General features: G+C 40.5%; 1 protein-coding gene across 4 annotated transcripts in view; it reads left to right on the top strand.

Moving 5' to 3' along the window:
• grik4 (glutamate receptor, ionotropic, kainate 4) overlaps positions 1 to 21,011 on the top strand; it is a 347,454-nt gene that overhangs the window by 304,358 nt on the left and 22,085 nt on the right. For all 4 annotated transcript variants that reach the window (XM_085184287.1, XM_085184286.1, XM_085184288.1 and 1 more), the window contains 2 exons: positions 5,852 to 5,959; positions 19,062 to 19,265. In XM_085184287.1, coding sequence (XP_085040413.1) covers positions 5,852 to 5,959; positions 19,062 to 19,265 — 312 coding nt within the window. The remainder of the gene's footprint in view (positions 1 to 5,851; positions 5,960 to 19,061; positions 19,266 to 21,011) is intronic.

Consider the following 21,011-nt stretch of genomic DNA (forward strand, 5'->3'; position numbering starts at 1 on the left):
GTCAGTATAACATTGACATTTGCTCTACTGTACCTATTTACAGTATATGCTTCCTTTAGACTTTTTTAAGCGTGTAAGCCTAAAAATATCTCTATGAATCCATGTGAAAAAGAAAGTTTTCAGAAGACTGTGATAACTAAGCACACCCCATGGTTCAATAGCTTGTAGAACCACCTTTAGTAGCAAAGACGTGAAGTAAGTAAGGGATAAATAAGGGTGTACAGAAGTGGGTTTAACACCTGCAAGGTACCCAGGGCCCGTGGCTGCTGCAAAACAGGACAAAGACTGAATCATCAAGTTGTGTTTGGTTCATTCAAACATGGCACTGTGTATTACTCCCAAAAAAGTCCACTTTGGTTTCATCTATCCAAAGTGAACTTTGTTCCAGAAGTCTTGTGGTTTGTTCAGACGCAGCCTTGTAGACCTAAGCTGTGCTGCCATGTCGTGTTCTGGCAACCCTTCCAAACAAGAAAGGTTGTTCAGTCAATTTCTGATTGAAACTTCTAATGAACTTCAACATTTAAGATGCTGACTGAGCACTGTAGAGTCAGTAGCTCTCGGGGTTTTTTTGCAGTTTTTATGAGCTTTGCACCGTCTGATCTTGGATTGAATTTGCCGGGATGGGTGCTCGTGGTAAGATTTTGGCTCCAGACTAGCAAACTGTCAAAACCTGTGCTTTTGCTCACACTTTCTGATGATCGATCACATAAGTGTTAAAGTGATTATCATCACTTACCATCTTAAATACTATGGAAGTACTAAGGGTGTACTTATTTTTTCACAGGACTGTATATATGACACAAAAATTAAAGAAATATCTCTAGCAATACAGTCGATCCTACTGTCAAGCTTCCCGCTTCTACTCCTCTGTGCTTCACCTCAGAAAAACCTAAGTCACAACCTCAACCATGAATGTGTTTAATCATTTATGCTTCAACTTATTAAGATATATTTCAAAAGTGTGCTATGTTCACCTCATAAAAAATGCAGGACATAAAAACATTGCTTAATTTTTTTATGTCCTTCATTAAGCAGACTCTAAAAATCCCACTTATATATGAACCTGTAAAGTCTCAAATCAGCTAAAATTAAAATTATTTCTCTTGAATAACCATTAAATAGTAGGTTGTCAAAGGAAACAGGCAGGTTGCGAGTGTGTTGCTGCTGCAGTAGTTGTGCAGAGGGAAAGACCTGCGAAATTTCCCATGGGAATGGATGCTTTATCTCCATAACTCCAGATAACATAAAATCTCCACTCATATTGTTCTCCTTCACTGCTTTTGCACAAGAGTGATAATCTGGAAAAGAGCTGGCTCACAAACTGAGATTGCAGCACACCCCTAAAGGTCTGAATCCATCCCCATTGTTTTGGTACCTCTCTGCTGATGTGATCATTAGCGATGAAGACATTTGGGCAGTCCGTAGTGTCTGGGTGCACAGCCTGAGCAGGGACTGTTGCTGCCGGGGCATCCATTGTTTGTTTACTTCTCTACAGGGGATGTACCACTTGGAGAGTATGCAGCACTGCTTTGAAGATCTGCTCTGCAAACTGAAGGAGCTTGTCTCCAACCCTGAGCTTGTGTCTCATTACGACTACTGAACTAGCAATGGCATTATTCATCACAATGCCAAATAATGAGTTTGCAAACAGGCTTGGGAATGAATTACCAAATCTTTAATAACACAATGCATTTGTTTGTGTTTGGAAGTAATAAAAAAAAAAAATACCACAAGTCGCAGTTTATGCGATTATGAAACAACAGACTTTAAAAATGTAACCAGATTGACTTTTTCATCACTTTTCCCTCACTGCCGGAGATTAGAGAGTTCTTGACCAGAAATAAATAACAGCTAGAAGTGCCACAGTTTGTAGCTCCTTTTCATCACTTGGCAACAGAGTCACGACTGTGTGGTTTACCCAGTCCTCTCTTTAATGTATGGCATATCCAACCACCTACACCACCACCTGTGTCTGTCTAGCCCCTGAAGTTTGCCTACGGCACCACCCTGATTAGTCGCTTTCCTGTTGATGATGAGTCATACGGTAGAGAGCTTGTGTAAGAAAAAAAAAGTGAAAAAAAGAACTTTTCCCACTCACTATTCCACAGAGGAAACATGCATAACAGTTGCACACACAAACACAGAACGCCGGTACTTCGTTTGAACAATGCAATTGTTGTTAAGCAGAGTGAGCACGCTCTAAATATAACTACCCGCTGTTTTTACCAGCAGCTAGTTGCTGATTCAACTGGTGGCAATGTTAGGCATCTACTTCAGCATATTTTCTTCAGGCCTAGATAGCAAAATACTGCCATGTAAGTCCATCTCTTGCGAGAATACTTTGCATCCGTAGTACACAGATGAGGATAGTCCTATTCGTCAGTAAAGAGAGCCCCACACCCGCGAGTACACAGCCACACATTTCAGTGTCGTCCCAAACTCATTTGCACCGCTGTGACACCTGAGTGCTTTAGCCTCGGTGTAAGTGGGCTGTATGACATTATGCTTGATAATGGTACTATTGCTTCTCTCATATATGATGGATGTGTCTGTCACGGCACAGTCTCGCTACACCCTATTGGATGCAGCATTTTTCTGACAGGAAAATCAGCCAATGCTGACGCTTCAGTGAGCAGCCACCCTAATCTTTTCCTCGTGCTGTAATTCCAGGTTCCAGAATGAACCGTGGGTAATCCCTCACAGGACGTGTCGTTCCACTGTGTCAGAGTGTCGTTGTCAGTCTCTCTGTGTGTCTCTCTTTCTCTCGGCGTGCACGCACACACACAATCACACACACACTCAAACACAAACTTTCTCTCTCTTTTTCGTCTCCCTGTTGCTGTCGCTTTCTCATGTTCTGGCTCCCTAGGTGGCTGCTTCTTATACTTTCTCATTGATATTTTTTTTTTCTTTCCATTCGCCAGTCTCACCACACCCACTCAGTAAGTGATTGACATTCCCCTGCATCTTTTTATGTCTCTCTCTCTCTCTCTCTGTCTTTTCCTTGTGCTCTTACTCAATCCCTTCTCTCTTACATCCTGTTCTTCCTCATTTCTGGTGCAGGCTTTTCATCAGCAGCCCGAATTTAGCCTGAATATATTTCCTAGATTCACTGGATGCACTGCGCAGTATTAATTTATAGTAACTGCAGTGCAAATACCAAATTAATGGCACAGCATATGAGAAACATCAGGATACAGCCCCTTGTGTTGCACACAAACAGTCTGGTGAATGGCAATGAGCTGTTTCCTCTCTTCACGATAAAAGCTTGTGAGTCTAATGGCTTCTCGGATTGTGCTGTGTGTATAACGACGTTTTATGCAATGGTTCAATATTGTTGCTTCATCGGGATTCATGCAATGGTCCCTCTGGTTTACAGTTTACTCAGCTTACACACTTATTAGAAAATGCATATTGAGGGAAATGACATGTAAGGTTACGGATGTTCTCTCTTGGCCTGCAGATTAATAGCAGACTGTGGCGCTCACTGATTAATACTTCATCACTTTAATTAGTTATTTAGTAGCATCTCTCTAACTTTTAGACACTTTGCTGTCATCTTTTCATCCAGTTTATACCAAATAATGAGAATCTACCATTTTTTGCTGCATAAATCAATAGTAAAGTGTAATGCATAGCAAAATGTCTCAAGAATAATTACAGCATTAAACGTTTTCAGCCTCTTTGTTAAATGTCACAGTGTGTTTTGAGTTCCTGCTTACATTAGCTAATGCATGCATATGCTTTCCTCTGAAATCTGACTCCCGGGGAGTACATCTCTACTTTATCCCCTCCCAGCGTTAGCAGAGTCGAGGGGAGGGCCACCAAACGGCCAGTTCCTGCGCTTCCAGCATATGTTTGTTCTCCCTTCCTGGCTACCTCTCCCCCTGCTCATCTGCTACACTCACTCTCCACCTACACTTCCTGGGCCGGAGTCACGGTGCCACCTCATCTCATTACCCTCTTAGTCACCCCCATGCTCAGACCTTTCGTGACACCTGCTGAGCCTAGCCAAGCCAGAGACTCCCACATCCCACCACCTCCACAGGCTCTGACAGCTGATTGTGTACGCTGATTGCTGAGCAGCATATTTCACTGGCCCCTTTTTGGTCATGCTGCAGTATGTTCACATTTTCTCCCCCCTCTGTTTCTTGAGGCCATCAGTAGCAGAGTGTGCAGTGCGTTGGTGCGGGCAGTTTGGGTAGCTGTAGTCTATTTGTGAGAGCAAGGTGCTGTTTCTCCCAACAAGTATACCAGAGGAAATGGAAGGCAAGATCTCTTTGATCATATACTCTCAAAGGAAATCTTTGAGTCTGGGAGCTCTCTCTTCTAGTTTAGATATATATCACATCAGAATTCATTATCAGTGTTAGGAGAGTAGTTAAATGGCTTCCAAATGTAGCACAGATCAGCATGAATTGCCTGAAATCTCAAGAGAAATTTAGCAATTTAGCCTTGAAACAAACCCGGGCCAAGCTTGAAGAAGTCTGTTTATTGGATTTTTTTTAATCACACTTCAATCACTTTGACATCTCGTCCTTTCTCGTCTGACTCCGACCAGCAGGAATATTCTCAAGGGTTTTATTCCATGTTCAGCAATCAAAGCGCTCATTCAAGAAATGCGACTATATTTTGCCAACAATGTGTCACCGCTGAATTAGGTACTATATTTTCTCATTCACTCCTCCTACATAATATTTTTAATTAGGTGAAGCTGATTATTGTTTTGAGAGATATAATTTGTTTACAGCCTTTGAGAGGAGGTGCAATACTTTGTCACTGACAGAGTTTGAATCTAAACTATTGTTTTTAGGAATATTTATTCAAATCCTGAAAGCGCTGTCTTTGCCCCTAACTAACAGTTACACAGTGTTTTAACAATAAATGACTGTGTGGAAACATCGCAGGCAGGATGAGCTTGAAAAGCTCTTAAATTATCTCTCACATATTAAATCTAAACCACAGATAACCTGCGTCAGTAAAAATTACACAAACTGTTAAAAAAACAATGATCGCATCATCTCGTTGTTTGATTTTAGGATTACCTTCTGCACGCAAACATCAGTCATATGGATGAAATGACAGTTTGTGAAATAAGTGTCACGAGTATCACAACATTACTCCCATAGAAAGTACAGGAAGAAAGTAAATTGTCAAGTTTAAAAACGCTTTTAATGCAGAACTTTGAAATTTTTTTTCACTTTTTTATTTAACAGCTTAGAGAACCCAAGAAAATCCTTCACCATAGTTTTCCATGTCTGTCCCAGTAAAACAGTGCAGCATGAGGCTGATTTAAAAAAGGCCTTTGTAGAGACTCTCCTCATAAAGTTCAGAATTGGCAACCTTGAGTCGAGTAAATAAATGAACGAGACGGGAGATGGCAGAAACAGATTGAAAGGAAAGACACCATGTGAGGTGGAGGTGTGAAGTCCCACTCAAGCTGTAATGAGAATGTGGCTGTGTGCCATAGGATTTGCCGGTAATTGCTTTAATGAATGCATTCTGTTGTCTCTTGATTGAGCACATGCCCTGTGTGCGCTCCTCCAGGAGCCACGAGTGTTATTTCTGTTTCTCTCTCGGTCGTCTCACTAACTTTTGCTGTCACACAGTCTCAGGCTGTGGCGATCCGTCCACTGCTTTTTGTCTGGCCCAAATCTTTTATGAAGGTCACACTGAGTCTCCTTTAAAGACAAGACACAGAGTGGGAGAATTAGGCATAGATCGTTTCTGTTGCCCTTTCCAGCTGATGGTCTTAGTAGGTGATCTGTTTGCGTGTGTGTGTGTGTGTGTGTGTGTGTGTGTGTGTGTGTGTGTGCGCGCGCGCGCGTGCGTGCACGCGCTCACTTTGCAGATTGGCCTGTGGCACTCTGAAGATGGACTGTCCATGGAGAGAAAGCTTCCATCTATCAATGTGACGGACACCCTCTTCAACACGACTCTTATCATCACAACAATACTGGTAAGGACTGTATGCGCACTGACACACACACACACGCATCAGTATTCTGTGCCATTTTATTAGCTCAGCTCAGACTGATCTACATGTGGCTGACATTTTCTAGTTGACAGACAATTACCATATCAAAAAGCCATTTTGTGTTTTCACTTCCACACTCAGTCCTTTTGGGATCAGAGGATCTGATGCTGCTCAATTGTTTTGCCCCGAGTACCGAGTGTATCAGCAGGAGCTAATAATTTACCATGTCAGCCATCCTCAGCCTTTGTTGTAAATATAGACCCTGTGAGCACTAGTTCTCACTACTCTAACTACTTGTTTTGAGGGGGGTGCGGTGCCAGTTTTGAGCAACTTCCTTTTTCTGCTTTGTTCAGAAAGAAAAACACATACTTCCTGCAATTATACACTTGATGTGGACTATTTTTAATCAGTGCTTGAGTAAATCAAGTGTCTGGTTTATTACTCACTTATTTAATCAATTAATTAATTAAACACAAGTAAATTATATAAAAACAAAAAAAGCAAGGAAACGAATTTCTCTCACTGCTCTTGCTCTGATTGTCGTTATTTCACAAATGGCCAAACACATTTCAAAATGACTAATCACAAAAATTCTGTGAAACTCACAAGTTTTTTTGGCAGACAAATTAGACAAGTCTTATATTAGTAGAGCTAAAACATGCTTTAGGCAAACTGTCTCACGCTGTTATAGCTCAGTAAAACATCTCGTGCTGAAACACCCAGCTGAGAAACTTGTAAGTACTATAAAGCAATTCACCTTACTAGAATCTCTGCAGGCAGCTGTTGAGCAACAGCAAAGTCCAAGAAAAAAAAAACAGTTGAATAGAAGCGATTAAATGTAACTGCATTAATATAAATGCTGCAGGGCTAAAGATGGCATTAGGAGCACATGAGAAGGTGGATGCTGGGAAAGCAGGGGAAAAGCTTGGGTTACTGCAGGGCAGACTGGAATCGTCTCTATGGAATGACAGACTTAGCAAACAGCAAACAGATTTAATAAACTAGAGAATGAGCTTTGACATGTGGCATTTTGTCCAGCCATATCTTAAGGCGAAAAGAGTTTATAGCTTGTCTGCACGGACACGCTTGAAGGTGCGGAAAATGCCTGCAATCATGGCCCAACTACCCTCGCTATCTCTCTCCAAAAGTTCTGTCCCCTCTGCATTTTTGTCATCTCGTTGCAATGATCTGTAAATGAGGATATTGGTAAATATTTGCAGTAAGTTACAAATGATTATATATTTCTAAGCATAAATGACAATCCAACAATACAAATCTAACATAAGTCTCTCCATAAAAGCATTTAAGATGCGCTGAGTTGCACGGTAAATAAATAAAAGATTAGCTGTGTGGGGAAAAAAGGTTTGTCAAAAAGACCTAGAGACAGAAGTTTAACGGATGCACTTTTTGCCAAGTGGAGACTCGAGGAAGTGGGCGGCGTAAGTCAGGCTGTCGCCTTCATACAGTTAACATATACGGCCTCTGCAGGTATGAGGGAGGGTGCTTCAGCAATCTGAAAAGCACTCAACTTCAAACATGCTGAGTCTTATAATCTTCAAATGCCTCTGACTTTATCAACCTGTGGTTATTACATATGAGTATATCAACATGATTAGCAGTGAGTCATGCATAAAAATGGATGTCACAGGTTTTGCAGTAGATATTTCAAAAGAGGAATGGTGAACTGAAAAGCTGCAGGCAAAACCAGCAAAACCTTTCCCCATGTCATTCATGTCATACAGTGTGCAGAATGCCTGAACTATGACATTTATTTAACAGTACAGAAGCTCAGTTGCTATTGCACATTTTGAACAGTGCTAAATTAACCTTCAGTAATTATATACCTACTTTAATTACTTGAGAGGATATTTAAGGCTTTTCCAAACCTTTTGAGAATAATGTAAGGCTCTCTATAAGCACCCTTGTGTTGTATTTTCCAGCAGCTTTGATATTAATGCACTGTTGGGGAACTTCAGAAGTGAAAAATAAGTCCAAGTTGAAACCGTCACAATGTTCCAAGAAGTAGGACCTAAATGCAACAGATTTAATGGACTAAAGAGTTATGGTGCGTTCATTTGATACTACTACTGCTCATCACCTCTCCCAGGGTTTGGGTCCGCCAAGCGTTTATCTGAAGTTTGCTGTAATTTTTGAGTTTTCAGTCAGGACTTTGGACTGGAACAGCCCTTCAAGTCACACTTGTCATGGTCATTTTTCATTTGTGGACTTTCTAGTATTATTTATTATTTATTCTATGTCAATTCTTAGTTTGCATCTCATCTCTGTGTGTTTTTAAAGCGTCACTTTGCCTTAGTTCTTTGTTGGTGTTGCATTGTCTATGAGTCTTCCTTCAACAATTGGTTTTCTGCTGCCTGCTGGACTACCTGCTTTACCTTAACAAAGGTTCCCTTTTTGTTCTTTAAATTCTGAGCCTCAGATCTGCATTTTAGATCCACATTTTACACAAAACACGTGACTTCCAACTCAGAAAGCTGGAGCAGGCCAAAAACACTGAACTTTACCAGAGTTCAGCAGTTCACATAAACATAAGTAAAACTGTAAAACGCATATGTAAATGATATGTACTGCATATGAACTGTACACCCACTGTTTTCTATTTGAGACTCGCCAGGTAAGCCATACACAAAGATCAGGCTCTAACCATGAACGTGCTACAGCTGTGTTTTTAAGTGCAAAAGAAATAAGAAAAAGAAATAGCATTGCATTGCACAGTAGACTGGTTGGTTGTCAGACTTTGTATTCCTGCATGAATTGGTGATCACTGAAAAATCTTTCAGTAACTTTTCCTTAAATAAATCGAAGCTTAAGGTGGTCGCTCAGAATTGGTATCCCCTTCATTTTTCCAGGCAATTGTAATAAAATGTAATTAGCCATCAGCGACATTTGTGCAAGATTTTGTTCGATTATCCAGGTAAGGAACGTTTCTGGGATGTCCATTTTAAGGTTGCTAGTCTTGATTTAGCAACCATGTAGCTTACTCAGCCACTGAAGTCGGTCAGAACAAATGTGCACCTGGATCCGTAGGACCAGTAAGGTAACCAGTCCCAGCTACCTAACTAACTACATGCCTTTAGCTTGCTCAGCTGATTCAAATCAGAGCTGCTATGTTCAGCTTTTTTAATAAACGTCCTTTTTTGAATGACTAATATTGTGTGATCCTTTAATTCAAAAGCAATTACTCTGACCTGTGAAAATGACAAAATACTTACTTTAGTGTGTTTTCTGCAAATTGGCCTCAGCAAAATGGACAGACTGTCACATCAAATGTGTGATATCCACAGATATTCCACAGTGTCCTCTAATGTGGCAGTAACATGAATGTGTGCAACCAGCTGCTAGTGCTGTACCTTGCTAAGGAGCCAAACCAAACGGTTATGTAATATAAATAATACAACATCATGTATTATTCCTGAGCTTTTGTTTTATTACTTTTGCAGGTTCCGCTGTTTTGCTTGTGCTAATCTTGCATTTGTAGGTCAATTAATGTTGCTGCCTAGCTTTACTTCATGGCTTTAGTTTGTATATATTCCTTGCTTCAGTTATTCTGTGTTTTGTTGACAAGTTTCCATCTCTGTGTTGGATGTTTGGTTATGTCCCATCTTTTTTCTGGTAGTTCTCTGTCTCTCCTTCATTGTGTTAAATTTCCTTCTCTTGCTTCGTTACTCTGATTTAGATCAGGTGTGTTTAGGTCTCCATTAGCCCTTAGTGAGTTTCAGCGTGGTTATATTTAATAAAGGTTCTGCTCTCATTCTTTCAATCATGTGCCCCCATGCATGTGCCTCCTGTGCCTGACTCATGACTTTCAACTGGGAAAGTCAGAGCATCCCCAGTAACCCTGACTTCACAGTCCAAGATAGCATTAGCTCACAAAACATTAGTAAAACTCTAAAACTTGCTATCTGTATCGCTAATGTTGTGTATTTGAGAGTCGGCAAATAAGCTTTGCACAGAGCATGCTCTGTTCATGAACCTGCTACAGCTGTATCTTTAAGTGCGAAAGAAAGTATTGCACTGTACTGCTAGTTCTGTGCCTAAGGAGCAAAACCTTTTCCTACTGGACTACTGGAATGCACTCAACTCAGCAGGGACGTCACATCCAGCACTGATAACCAATTTCTGAGGCAAATTGAATACAGCATCAGTCCAGGTAAACTCGGCCAGAACAAAAGGTGATGAGAATAAACGTGCTAGAGCACTGAGACACTTTGAGCAAGTGGATAAACTCAACTGAGAAACTATAAATACTCATTACAACTAACTGGAACAGAAGACAGAGGTGAAACTAAAAAGGATGGGGCAAACATAGAAGAGGAGAAAGCCGATGACAGGAGGTAAAATTAATAGAAACACACAAGAGGAAATAAAAAGAATCTAAAAACACAATACAAAGATTCAGATTGTTAGTCAGCAGCACGTCATTCACTCACTCATTGAATACAACACAGAACACAGACATGACTCGCTCAACTCCTCCTCCTCCTCGCTGATGAATCAGATGATAAGGCATAGAGTAGCCCTGTAAGCAGAAACAATTGGCCCACTGTGTTGTTGTAACTGGCTTATCAGCTGCAATCCTTGGGACTAGGGGAAGGACATATTGCCATATTTCGCCAAAGAACAACTCAGTGGTCTCATTGAGACTGATAGGGATTCAAACGGAACGGTTCATTTTGCACAGAAGGGAATGGCATCAGGGGACTGTAGAGATGTGTGTGTGTGTTGAGGTTGAGTTGGAGTACAAATGAGACAATGTTTTCACAACAGAAAGAGGCTGTGAAAGAAAGAATTGTCTGAGCGCAGAGCTTTGATTTCACTTTGGATATATAGAGTCCCTGGACCAAACTTCGGAAGCCACCAAGGAGCAATTTTCAGTGCCTATCACAGCTCATTCATCATGGTGTGATTGCTGTGTCGCTGTTATCTCGCTTGTGGGCGGCAGACGAGCCACAGCTGAAAGCCTCTATAAGAATTCCTTACCTGTACCGCCGGCCTGGGAGAATGTGTGCGTTTGTGTGCACTTGTGCAGACGCTTTAAGGATGCTCTCCTCCGTTCGTTTTCAGCTTATTTTTTAATGCAACTTTTGACGTGTCCACCTGGGCCTTACAGAGCAGTCTCATTACATATAGCTGTCACCTTCTCCACTTTAATTTCACAAACAGCTCCAGAAAAAATAAAAATAAAAACTACAGTCGCAGAATTGATTATCACTTTACTGCAGGGGCAGAAGCCATGTGTTTGCAATTATTGATTGAGTTTGTTACAGGCACTGTTGAGGTCTTAGTGAAAATGTCTTTATACCGTCGCGGTGATGCAATAGAAAAACCAATTCTTTGTTACCTGGAGATAAAATTGTTTTATATTATGTGTGGTATTGCATTTCCTCTCTGTCCTGAAGTACAGTAGAGCATCATCCAGTAAAACACAAACAAACCAAAAAATAAAAAGATTAATCTCTTTTCTGTTCTATAGCATCAATTCTTAGTGTTCCCGCTTGACATCCGTTGTGATTGTGTAGCTGCTGTGTTTCTAGAGCTACACCGCAGGTTGTGAAGTGTCTCAGTGCCAGACCGATGGGTGGGTATACGTTAACGTTTTTGAAGAAACTTCTCAAGAAGCATTGAGCACCTGATTCAAACCAGGAGCTAATGCTCGAATCCGGCGTGATCGTAAAGAAAAGACGCGAGCGTCAACGAGCTGGACGCACACAGCAGCTTAACTTATGCTTGTTTGTCTTTGAAGGTTCGTCTCAAGTGATAGAAATCACACATACTGAACATTTTTATTCACCCTGTACTCCAAGCACACAAACACAAGTACGCAAGGTGCAAGATAGACAGTGCTGCAAATCAGGAGCAATGACCTGAAACATTGTTTCAACATCTGGTTTTCATTTTTTTGTAAAGCTGCATAAAAATCTAACACTACCTGCTTCTGGCGCTCATTTATACAAAAGATTTTCTGATTATATTCTTGTTTTTCCACTTGGTTTGTTTAATACAGGTGGTTGTTATACCACTAGGAAATAATTAAATACCCTTTGGTGTTATTGAATTATTTATTTAATTAGTCAAAATGCTCCTAATGTGCTCACAGAGTTCAGTAAATCCGTCTTATTCCTCATTTTAAAATCGAATCTTTTGAAAATCATAACTTCTCAATATTTACATCCCAGCTCAGTCCCCTTTTTTTGTCCTTAATGCCTGCAACACGTTCCTCTTTGGAAGAGTCATTTTCTGACTTTTTCAGCTGCAGCACCCTCGGCCATCCTTTTCAGTTTTCTTTCAGAGTACCCTTGTGTCACTGAGTGCTTTCATATCCACTCACATACGTATTGGTAAAAATTCAACATAGTGCACATAGTGCCGGCTGATAAAAGCAGACACGGAGGCAGATTTACTGGCACACAGGCTCAGAGGCACTGAGGCATGTGCACATGAATTTGCAGACAGAGACACGAGATCTGACCCCATTTCTCAGAGTTTATGCGTACTCCTTCTTTCTTTTTCCAACTCGGGCGTATTTGTATTTGTTGTAAGGAGCAAAACGGTTTTGTCGCAGTGGCTTTATGAAAAATTAACATGACCTGGCCTCTTTTCTAATGACCCAGTATTTTTAACGAATATTGTCAGGGCGTCTGTGGCTCCTTTTCAAAACGGACTTCTAAGCCGCGGTGAGAGAATTATATCTCAGCTGCCAGTTTGCTGTGCTCAGGAGAGCAAGTTTTAGAAGGATAAGAAAAACAGCAGAGGAAAGCGAGGAGGGGCTGTCTGAAGACATCTTGAACACCCTGAGGTTTTAGAAAGTGGAAACTCCACTGTGGTGTCTGAAGCTGACTGTGAACAACACCCACCAGTGCACCTGGCAGCCTGTGTGTGCGCACTTGCTTGTGCATATGTAAAAGTGTGTTTCCTCCACTGACATTATCAGTCTGCAACCAGACTCCTCATGGCTTGGGAATAAGAGGCTGCTTTAAAAGTCTGCATTTCTTTATAGCTCCAAACTCATAGCTTTATACGGCTGTTTTGCTGTGGTGTGCAAAAGACGGCACATAGAATTTCCTTTAGTAATTTTGTATAGGCCTTTCATGCTTTTATATCGGTTATATATCTATATTATTTTGTTCTCTTTTGACTTTTTTATTGACAACTTTTTATTGGAAGTGGTCTTTTCGCTTTTTTCAGTGTCTTGTTTGGGTTCTGGGTTTTTTTTGGACAAGTCAGACCTTTTAAGAGCAGTTGCGTTTCTATTTCTGCAGCTGAGCACTGATTGTTGTACGGCTTGGACCGGACATTTTTATAGAAAAACTGGAAGCTCAGAGAAAGAAGGATAAATTGAAACCAAGGAAAAGTAATGAAGAAAAAGCAGAGGCATAAAAGCAGAGAAACGTGTTGGCTAGATAACAGTCAGACAGCCTGCTGTGTTATTGATTGCTGTGGGGTTTTTACTGGAGTGATTGATGTTTCCAGGTCTGATTATATTAGTGTGTACTTAACCAGGTCAACGCTGTGGGATGGAGAGATACAAGGCAATATTTTCTAGCCTTACTCTAAGGGACTAGGCTTTCTAATGACACAAGACATATATAATAAATATGGTACGGCACATAAATCAACGAGAAGCTTGAAAGTGAATTCGTTTTTCCCTAATTAAGTGTTGTAGCAGCAACCAATACATTCATCCTTTCAAGTTACTGTTTCTCTGCTATGCAGTTGTAGGGAGGAGTGAAGTGACTACAAGTTGCTCTTAAGCTTCAGCAGTTAATATTATCGCTCATGAACACTTAAATGAAAGGATTTACTGATGTTACATAAGGCCAGACTGGTTTTACAGTTAAAAGATGTTAATGAGCTAACAGCTACCCAAACGCTACTCCCACGTAGGTTGTCTTGTTAATATTTTAGCCATAAGATAAAAAAATTACTTGCAACCATCTCACAGATGTAACATTATGTACAGCTACTTTCCATACAACTGATATTTATTTAGACTCTTTTTCTTCAGTTGTAATTATAGACCAATTTCTAACCTTCCTTTTATCTCAAAGATTCTTGAAAGAGTAGTTGTAAAACAAATAACAGATCACCTGCAGAGGAATGGTTTATTTGAAGAGTTTCCGTCAGGTTTCAGAGCTCATCACAGCACAGAAACAGCTTTAGTAAAGGTTACAAATGATCTTCTTATGGCCTCTGACAGTGGACTCATCTCTGTGCTTGTCCTGCTAGACCTCAGTGCCGCGCTCAGTGCTGTTGAACATGATATTTTATTACAGCAATTGGAGCATGCTGTAGGTATTAAAGGTACTGCTCTGCAGTGGTTGAATTGTATCTATCTAGTTGACACCAATTTGTTCATGTAAGTGGAGAGTCCTCTTTACACACTGAGGTTACAGATTGCACAAAGTGTTACCTTACTATGGTGTTCCACAGGGTTCAGTGCTTGGACCAATTCTGTTTTCATTATAAATGCTTCTCTTAGGCAGTATCATTAGAAGGCATAGCATACATTGTCACTGCTATGCAGATGACACCCCACTTTATCTATCCATGAAGCCAGATGTCTTAAAATAGAAATGTCTTAAAGACATAAAGACCTGTATGACCTCTGGTTTTCTGCTTCAGATAATTCAGATAAAACGGAGGTTATTGTACTCGGGCTTAAAAATCTTAGAAATATGGTATCTAACCAGATGCATTACCCTGGCCTCCAGTAACACTGTGAGGAATCTGAACCAGATATGTCCTTAATGTGCATATTAAATAAATATGTGGGACTGCTTTCTTCCATTTGCGCAATATCTTCAAAACTAGAAACGCCCAAAATTAGAAACATCCTGTCTCAGAGTGATGCTGAAAAAACTAGTTCATTCATTACTTCTAGGATCAGGATGTCCTTAAAACTTCCTGAAAGCTTTCAGTTGATTCAAACTGCTGTAGTAAGAATACTGACAGGGACTAGAAAGAGAGCATATTTCTCCTATACTGGCTTCTCTTCAATGGCTCCCTGTAAAAATCCAGAATCGAATTCAAAATCCTGCTCCTCACATACAAGGTCTGGAATAATCAGGCCCCGTCTTATCTTAATGACTTTATTACCATATCATGCCATTAGAGCTCTTCGCTTCGCTCTGGACTTATTTAGTTATTTTATTAAAAGTAGAATGGCAGGCAGAGCCTTCAGCTTTCAGGCCCGTCTTCTGTGAAACCAGCTTCCATTTTCAACTGAGGAGACAGATACCCTCTCTGTTTTTAAGATTAGTCTTAAAATGTTCCTTTTTGCTAAAGCATATAGTTAGGGTTGGATGAGGTGACCCTGAATCCTCCCTTAGTTTCTTGCAGTAGGTTTAGGCTGCTGGGGGATTCCCATGATGTCTTCTTCAGTCACCTGTTTTGTTTTTGTTTTGTTTAATCCCAATCTGTAGTTGTTTTTATTAATAGTGCGAACAGGATTAAGGGCATTTCCCATCCTTCTCTTCCAGTGAGTTGTTGTCATTGATGACTGACAACCTAATTCAAAGTGTGAATTTATTGCCAGGAGGTGCCAGCAGCAGCAGTAGCAATTACAGTAACTCTTCACAAGCCTGCGATGTCACATCATAAAACTGAAATTGAAAAATATTTCCTCCCTGCGATGTCAATCTTTGGTCGAGTTTTTTAACCAGTTGCTCCTTTTCCACCACCTGGATTGATATCATATCATTGGCAAAACAATATGTAGCTGCATCAGTGATTCTATCCACCGTTTGCACTTCCTGTCATGTGGAGTGTAAAAAGCAAACGCACCAGTGTCGATTTGTTTACTTCTGGGTCACACATCACCAGATGTGATCGTATCCTTGTATGCTGTCATAACCTGGTTGTATTCAATGGTGTTCTTTTGCCTGAAGTGGTGAAACAAGTTTGTTTTAACCCTTTTAGTGGGAACTGGTTTCTTGCATGTCTTGAAAAGTACTGTATCTTGTTGGAGGTTGTTGAAGTAGGTCCCTTTTTAGGTACTAATTACCATCAGAGGCTGACGCACTGCTTGTTTTGTTGTGCGCACATTAGGGAATTGAAGAAGAATTTAAATGTTGCTATATCTGTCACGGTCTGCCGGGGCAAGCCGTGTGGTGATTATTTAGGACCCGGAAGCGGCAGCTCTGGTGCAGGTGAGTATTTATTTACAAAAGTAAATACAACAGAAATGGCGCGGGTGAAGCTGTAACAGAAAACCTAAACTGTGCAAACTAACAAAACAAACCAGAACAAAGATGCAGGGAGGTCCGGGGAAAATATACACAGAGAGATGGATGGAGAAACGCAGGGAGACCGAGGGGAAACAACACAGACGAACCAGCAACGACTAAGACAGAAGACACGACTTAAAAACACTCAGAGAACACAGGGAGATTACACACAGGTGGGGGACACAGCTGGGAGTGATTAACGTGACGAGACTAGGGAGGCAAACTGAAAACACTCACATAAGACGCAGACCTTCACAATAAAACAGGAAACACACACACACGCAAAGACACAGACTAGGAAACGCGGACTTAACAGAATCACACTAAACAGAAGGAACAACAGAACCAAAATCACTAATAGAAAACACAAAACGCTGGGTCAAAAGGACCCAGGATCATGACAGTATCGCTATTATCACTTTTTTTGTAACATAAAAGCCTGCTGATAGTATGATGCAGAGCTCTAATGTCTAGCCAATGTCTGCTGTAATATTACTCAGATAATCAATTAAAAATACTTCAAAAGGCAACAGTGACACACGTGCACAGCAAAAGGGTGCATTTTATTTATGACTTTAAGTCATGGATGAGGCCTAGCAGACTCAGTCATGAAATTTAGGGGGGTGGCCAGTCATCCACCCATTCACACACACATTCACACACTGGTGAAATTTGTCACAACTTTACAACCGCTCAGTGAGTTGTTAGCAAGTGTTATAGACAAGTCAGTAATTTGCATGCAAACTGTGGTTACTAGGGTCAGGGACTGGACTCTATGCCTGCTTGACTGTAGCTTTATCAACCACAGCAACTCCCAGCAGTCACCAGAAACCTCCAATAACCACTTGCCAACTGCTCGGGAAATACATGTTTTTCTTTAGAGACCGGTGGTTACGAGTGGGGTCACCAATCAGTCATTAGGACGTGTGACAGAGGGCTAATAAGATAATTCAGAACTATAAACCCTCTGATTCACACATGCATTTATTTTATGGTTGAAATCTTTGTTAATATAACTCACAACTACAGATGTGTGCACTTGTAGCAATTTGGTGTCCAGTGCCTGAAACTTTGGACTGAGCCCCATTGGTAAATTGTACAACTTTAGTATGCAATTCAACAATAAGCTTTACAGCTTTGGCTGCAAACAATACCTTTTACTTGGATCAGTTGATTTCCGGATCTGTTCACCGTGAGATATATTGTCTCACCCTTTAGCAAACGCGCCAACCCACTTACTCTCACACTACTGCATATTGTAATGCTGTCTGTGTCAACTTCTTTCTGTTTTGCTGCTATAAAACACTGGAGGCTGTTGTCAGTGAACAGCATGTCTGTTTAATCAAACTGCGAGCCTGGTTAGATAAAATGAATCCGTATGCACATTCTTGGGGAAGAGCGGTGCAGACACAGACAGCTGATCAGTAGTCATTTTGTTGTCAGTCTTATCACAGCAGTGCAGGATGTGCAGTGTTGGTTCTACTGTCCGGTTCCTCCAAGAAAGAAGCAAAGCTGTTCAATCAACAGTATTAACACAATGTCCACCCTCACCCCTCCTTACAGGTGGAGCCAAACAGTTGCTATGACAACATTGCAAGTCTTAATACTAATAACTGTTGTGCTACCTGATGTGTACCGAGTTTTCAAGTGCCTCCAAATCCAGCACAAATTCGTCAGTAGTCAACCAGCTACCCTACAAAGTGTTTCCAGCTGTGGCAGTGACAAAACCATTTCACTCCCATCCCCAGCTCTTGAAATACAGCACCACTTATTCCTGTATATGCTTTACCCTCCTGAACCATGTCACAGTTGTATACACGCGTGGCTGTCTTATACGCCGAAGGCATTTATGCTAAAACGAGTCAATAAGCTACAATTAAAACAAACAGAAAACTAGTATACTTTCTGCATTGTTAAAAGCACTCAATAACACATCTATCCCGAACAATACTAATTTTCTTTGTTGTAAAAAGCTTTTAGTTTTCAGTAGGAGTGATAGAAAATGTTTAGATACCTTTAATCATCGTTATTTGATGCCAAGTTTCTGGAATCACGAGCTAAGTTCAGGGATAGTGGGATGGAAAAGTACATAACACTGTCTTTATTGTGATGTAGTGGAGTCTGAGCACACCAGTCTGACAGTTGCATTATTTGAAAAATAGCACAATAAGGTTGGCTCCAAAATACATCACTGCAGGGCTCTTTAAATCTTCCTACAGCATCAACTAAATGACAAAACAAGACATAAATAAACAGACAGCCGAACAGAGAGTTGGTTCGCTAAAAGACAGGTTGTAAATAGGTGTATGTGTATGACTGATATCAGAAGAAAAGTATCCAGTTTTTGGTTAATACAACAGATTAGCACGCTCCTGCCTTGTTCCTGATTTCAGTGCCTGGCTCTGCTTCAGAGCCACAAATCTCAGTTTTCATTGAAGGCAGTGGAAGACCGTGACCTCTAAAGGACATGTGGGATGCTTCCACCATTCTTGCTCATTGCAAAATCTTTAGATAGGCTTAGTAAAATAATGATATTGATCATTAAAGGAAGACTCGGGTGATTTGGTAATAAATTACCCAAAAATGCTGGATATAGTAAAAAGTGTAAAAATTTAAACTCGTATATGGAAAACGATAAATAACTTATTTTTTGTATTTATCAGAAAGTTCAATAAACACTCCAGTTAAAAAAATAATCATTTTCTGGCAATTACTTCATTATTTAGGAGTAAAGGGGTTTAGAGATAGACGTTCAGAAGAACTAGAACTAAAATTCTGTATTGCTGTCACACTTAAAAATCATGAGATCTAATGCAACGCAAATCCTTTTTTTTTTTCAGGAGAATCCGTATGTGATGCTCCGACAGAACCACCAAGAACTCGAGGGAAATGACCGCTATGAGGGCTTCTGTGTGGACATGCTGAAGGAGCTGGCAGATATTCTCAAGTTTAAGTATCGCATCCGGCTGGTGGGGGACGGCGTCTACGGTGTTCCCGGAGCTAACGGAACATGGACGGGCATGGTTGGAGAGTTAATCTCAAGAGTATGTAAATATTTGCATATGCATAGACAATAATATTGCCAACAAACAAACCATACCACTATAAATGATTATGTTTTCTCCTTCACATATGTGCGAGACAGAAAGTTTTTACAGGTGTCTATGCAGTCCTGTCAAAAGCTAATTACAGCTTTGCTGCTTCCATAAGAATTAAGATGGTAAGAAGCAGCCAGGTGCTGCTAATCAAATGCATTTTATTAATGGATCATCAGAAAGCGTGAGCATCTCTGTAAACACAGAAGTTTTGGCAGCTTGTTCTGAAGCATTCAGGTGTGTGTTAACACAATGCCAAAAAGGAATGACATCAATAAAAGAAGTAATTGCTCCTGTCCATCATTCTACAGTGAGAAAGAGGATTCACAAGTAAAAGGAACTTGCCATTTTTCCCAGGAGCAGACAGACATCCCAGTAAATTCACCCCAGAGTCAAATCATGCAATGCTTAGAGAAACTACAAAAAACAGAAAGAAAACAAGAGCTGTATCTCAGACTCTACAGGCCTCAGTTAGCATGTTAAATGCCCTAACCCTCTACTGCACACATTTTGATGGTACATGCTGAACATCATTTTCTGACTCATTTCGGGCCGTTTTATTGCCAAGATATTTTTTTTGTGCAACAATGGTATAAAACCGCAGAGAAAATTATTATCTCATAATTCATTACACAACTTTTAGAAAGCAAAAAGACCTCAGAAAATCTTCCAAAAATGTCGACAAATGTTGAAACAAAGAATTGAAAAGACGTGAAACATATTTACATAAATGATTTGATGCAGGCTTAGGTTCAAATTGTGCAATATCATGTCATATTGATTATACTGTTGTGAGACTGTCAGTCTATGTGAAACTTTCCAAAACAGTTCTGAGGTGGACATTACACTTTATACACATCATTTTTGGTTTTTCTGTGCACCCAGGAACCCTGCATCTTGCCTTGTTCGGTTCAGTTCAGTTTTACTTGTATTGTGCCAAATCACAACAATTACCTCAAGGTGGTATATTGTAATGTCATGAACCTACAACAATACAGAGAAAACCCTAACATTAGATGACCCCCTATAACCAAGCATTTGGCTACAGTAGGAAGTAAAAACTCCCTTTTAACAGGAAGAAACCTCCAGCAGAACTAGAATCAGGGAGGGGCAGCCATCTGCCTTAATCGGTTGGGGTGATGGGGTTGTCACATACCAAAGTGATATATTATAATATATTGTCTGAGATGAGGTTCTGATATGGAATGGGAGCTCTGGGACTCTGCTTCTTCCTCCTGTCGTCATAATTTTTGAGATATCCCACTAATGGTTCGAACTCTTTGCACAGATTTCATGCAATTTTGTATTTTGGACCACATTTCAACTCGGAAGCTCCGGTAGTTGGACAGCCTTCCCAATGTAATTGGTTTCCATCATTTAACTTCACATGTACAGGTCATGAGGCTTAAAAAGACTTTCTGTTGCTCTAGGGCAACACTGTGCTGTAGAGGTTTAAATGTTTGGAAGGGTTTCCAGGAGAAAGTCTCTTCTCTCTGAAAAGAAGTCTAAGCATAGGTTTGCAATGTTGCATCTGAACAAACCACAAGACTTCTGGAACAATGTCCTTTGGACAGACAAGACTAAAGTGAAGAAGTCTGCCCATGATGTACAGCACCATGTTTGTCAAAAACCACACTCAGCATATCAGCACAAACATCTAACATGAAGCATGGTAGTCGGTAGGTGATGATTAGT

This window comes from Neolamprologus multifasciatus, chromosome 14 (assembly GCF_963576455.1).
Source record: "Neolamprologus multifasciatus chromosome 14, fNeoMul1.2, whole genome shotgun sequence".
Classification (NCBI taxonomy): domain Eukaryota; kingdom Metazoa; phylum Chordata; class Actinopteri; order Cichliformes; family Cichlidae; genus Neolamprologus; species Neolamprologus multifasciatus.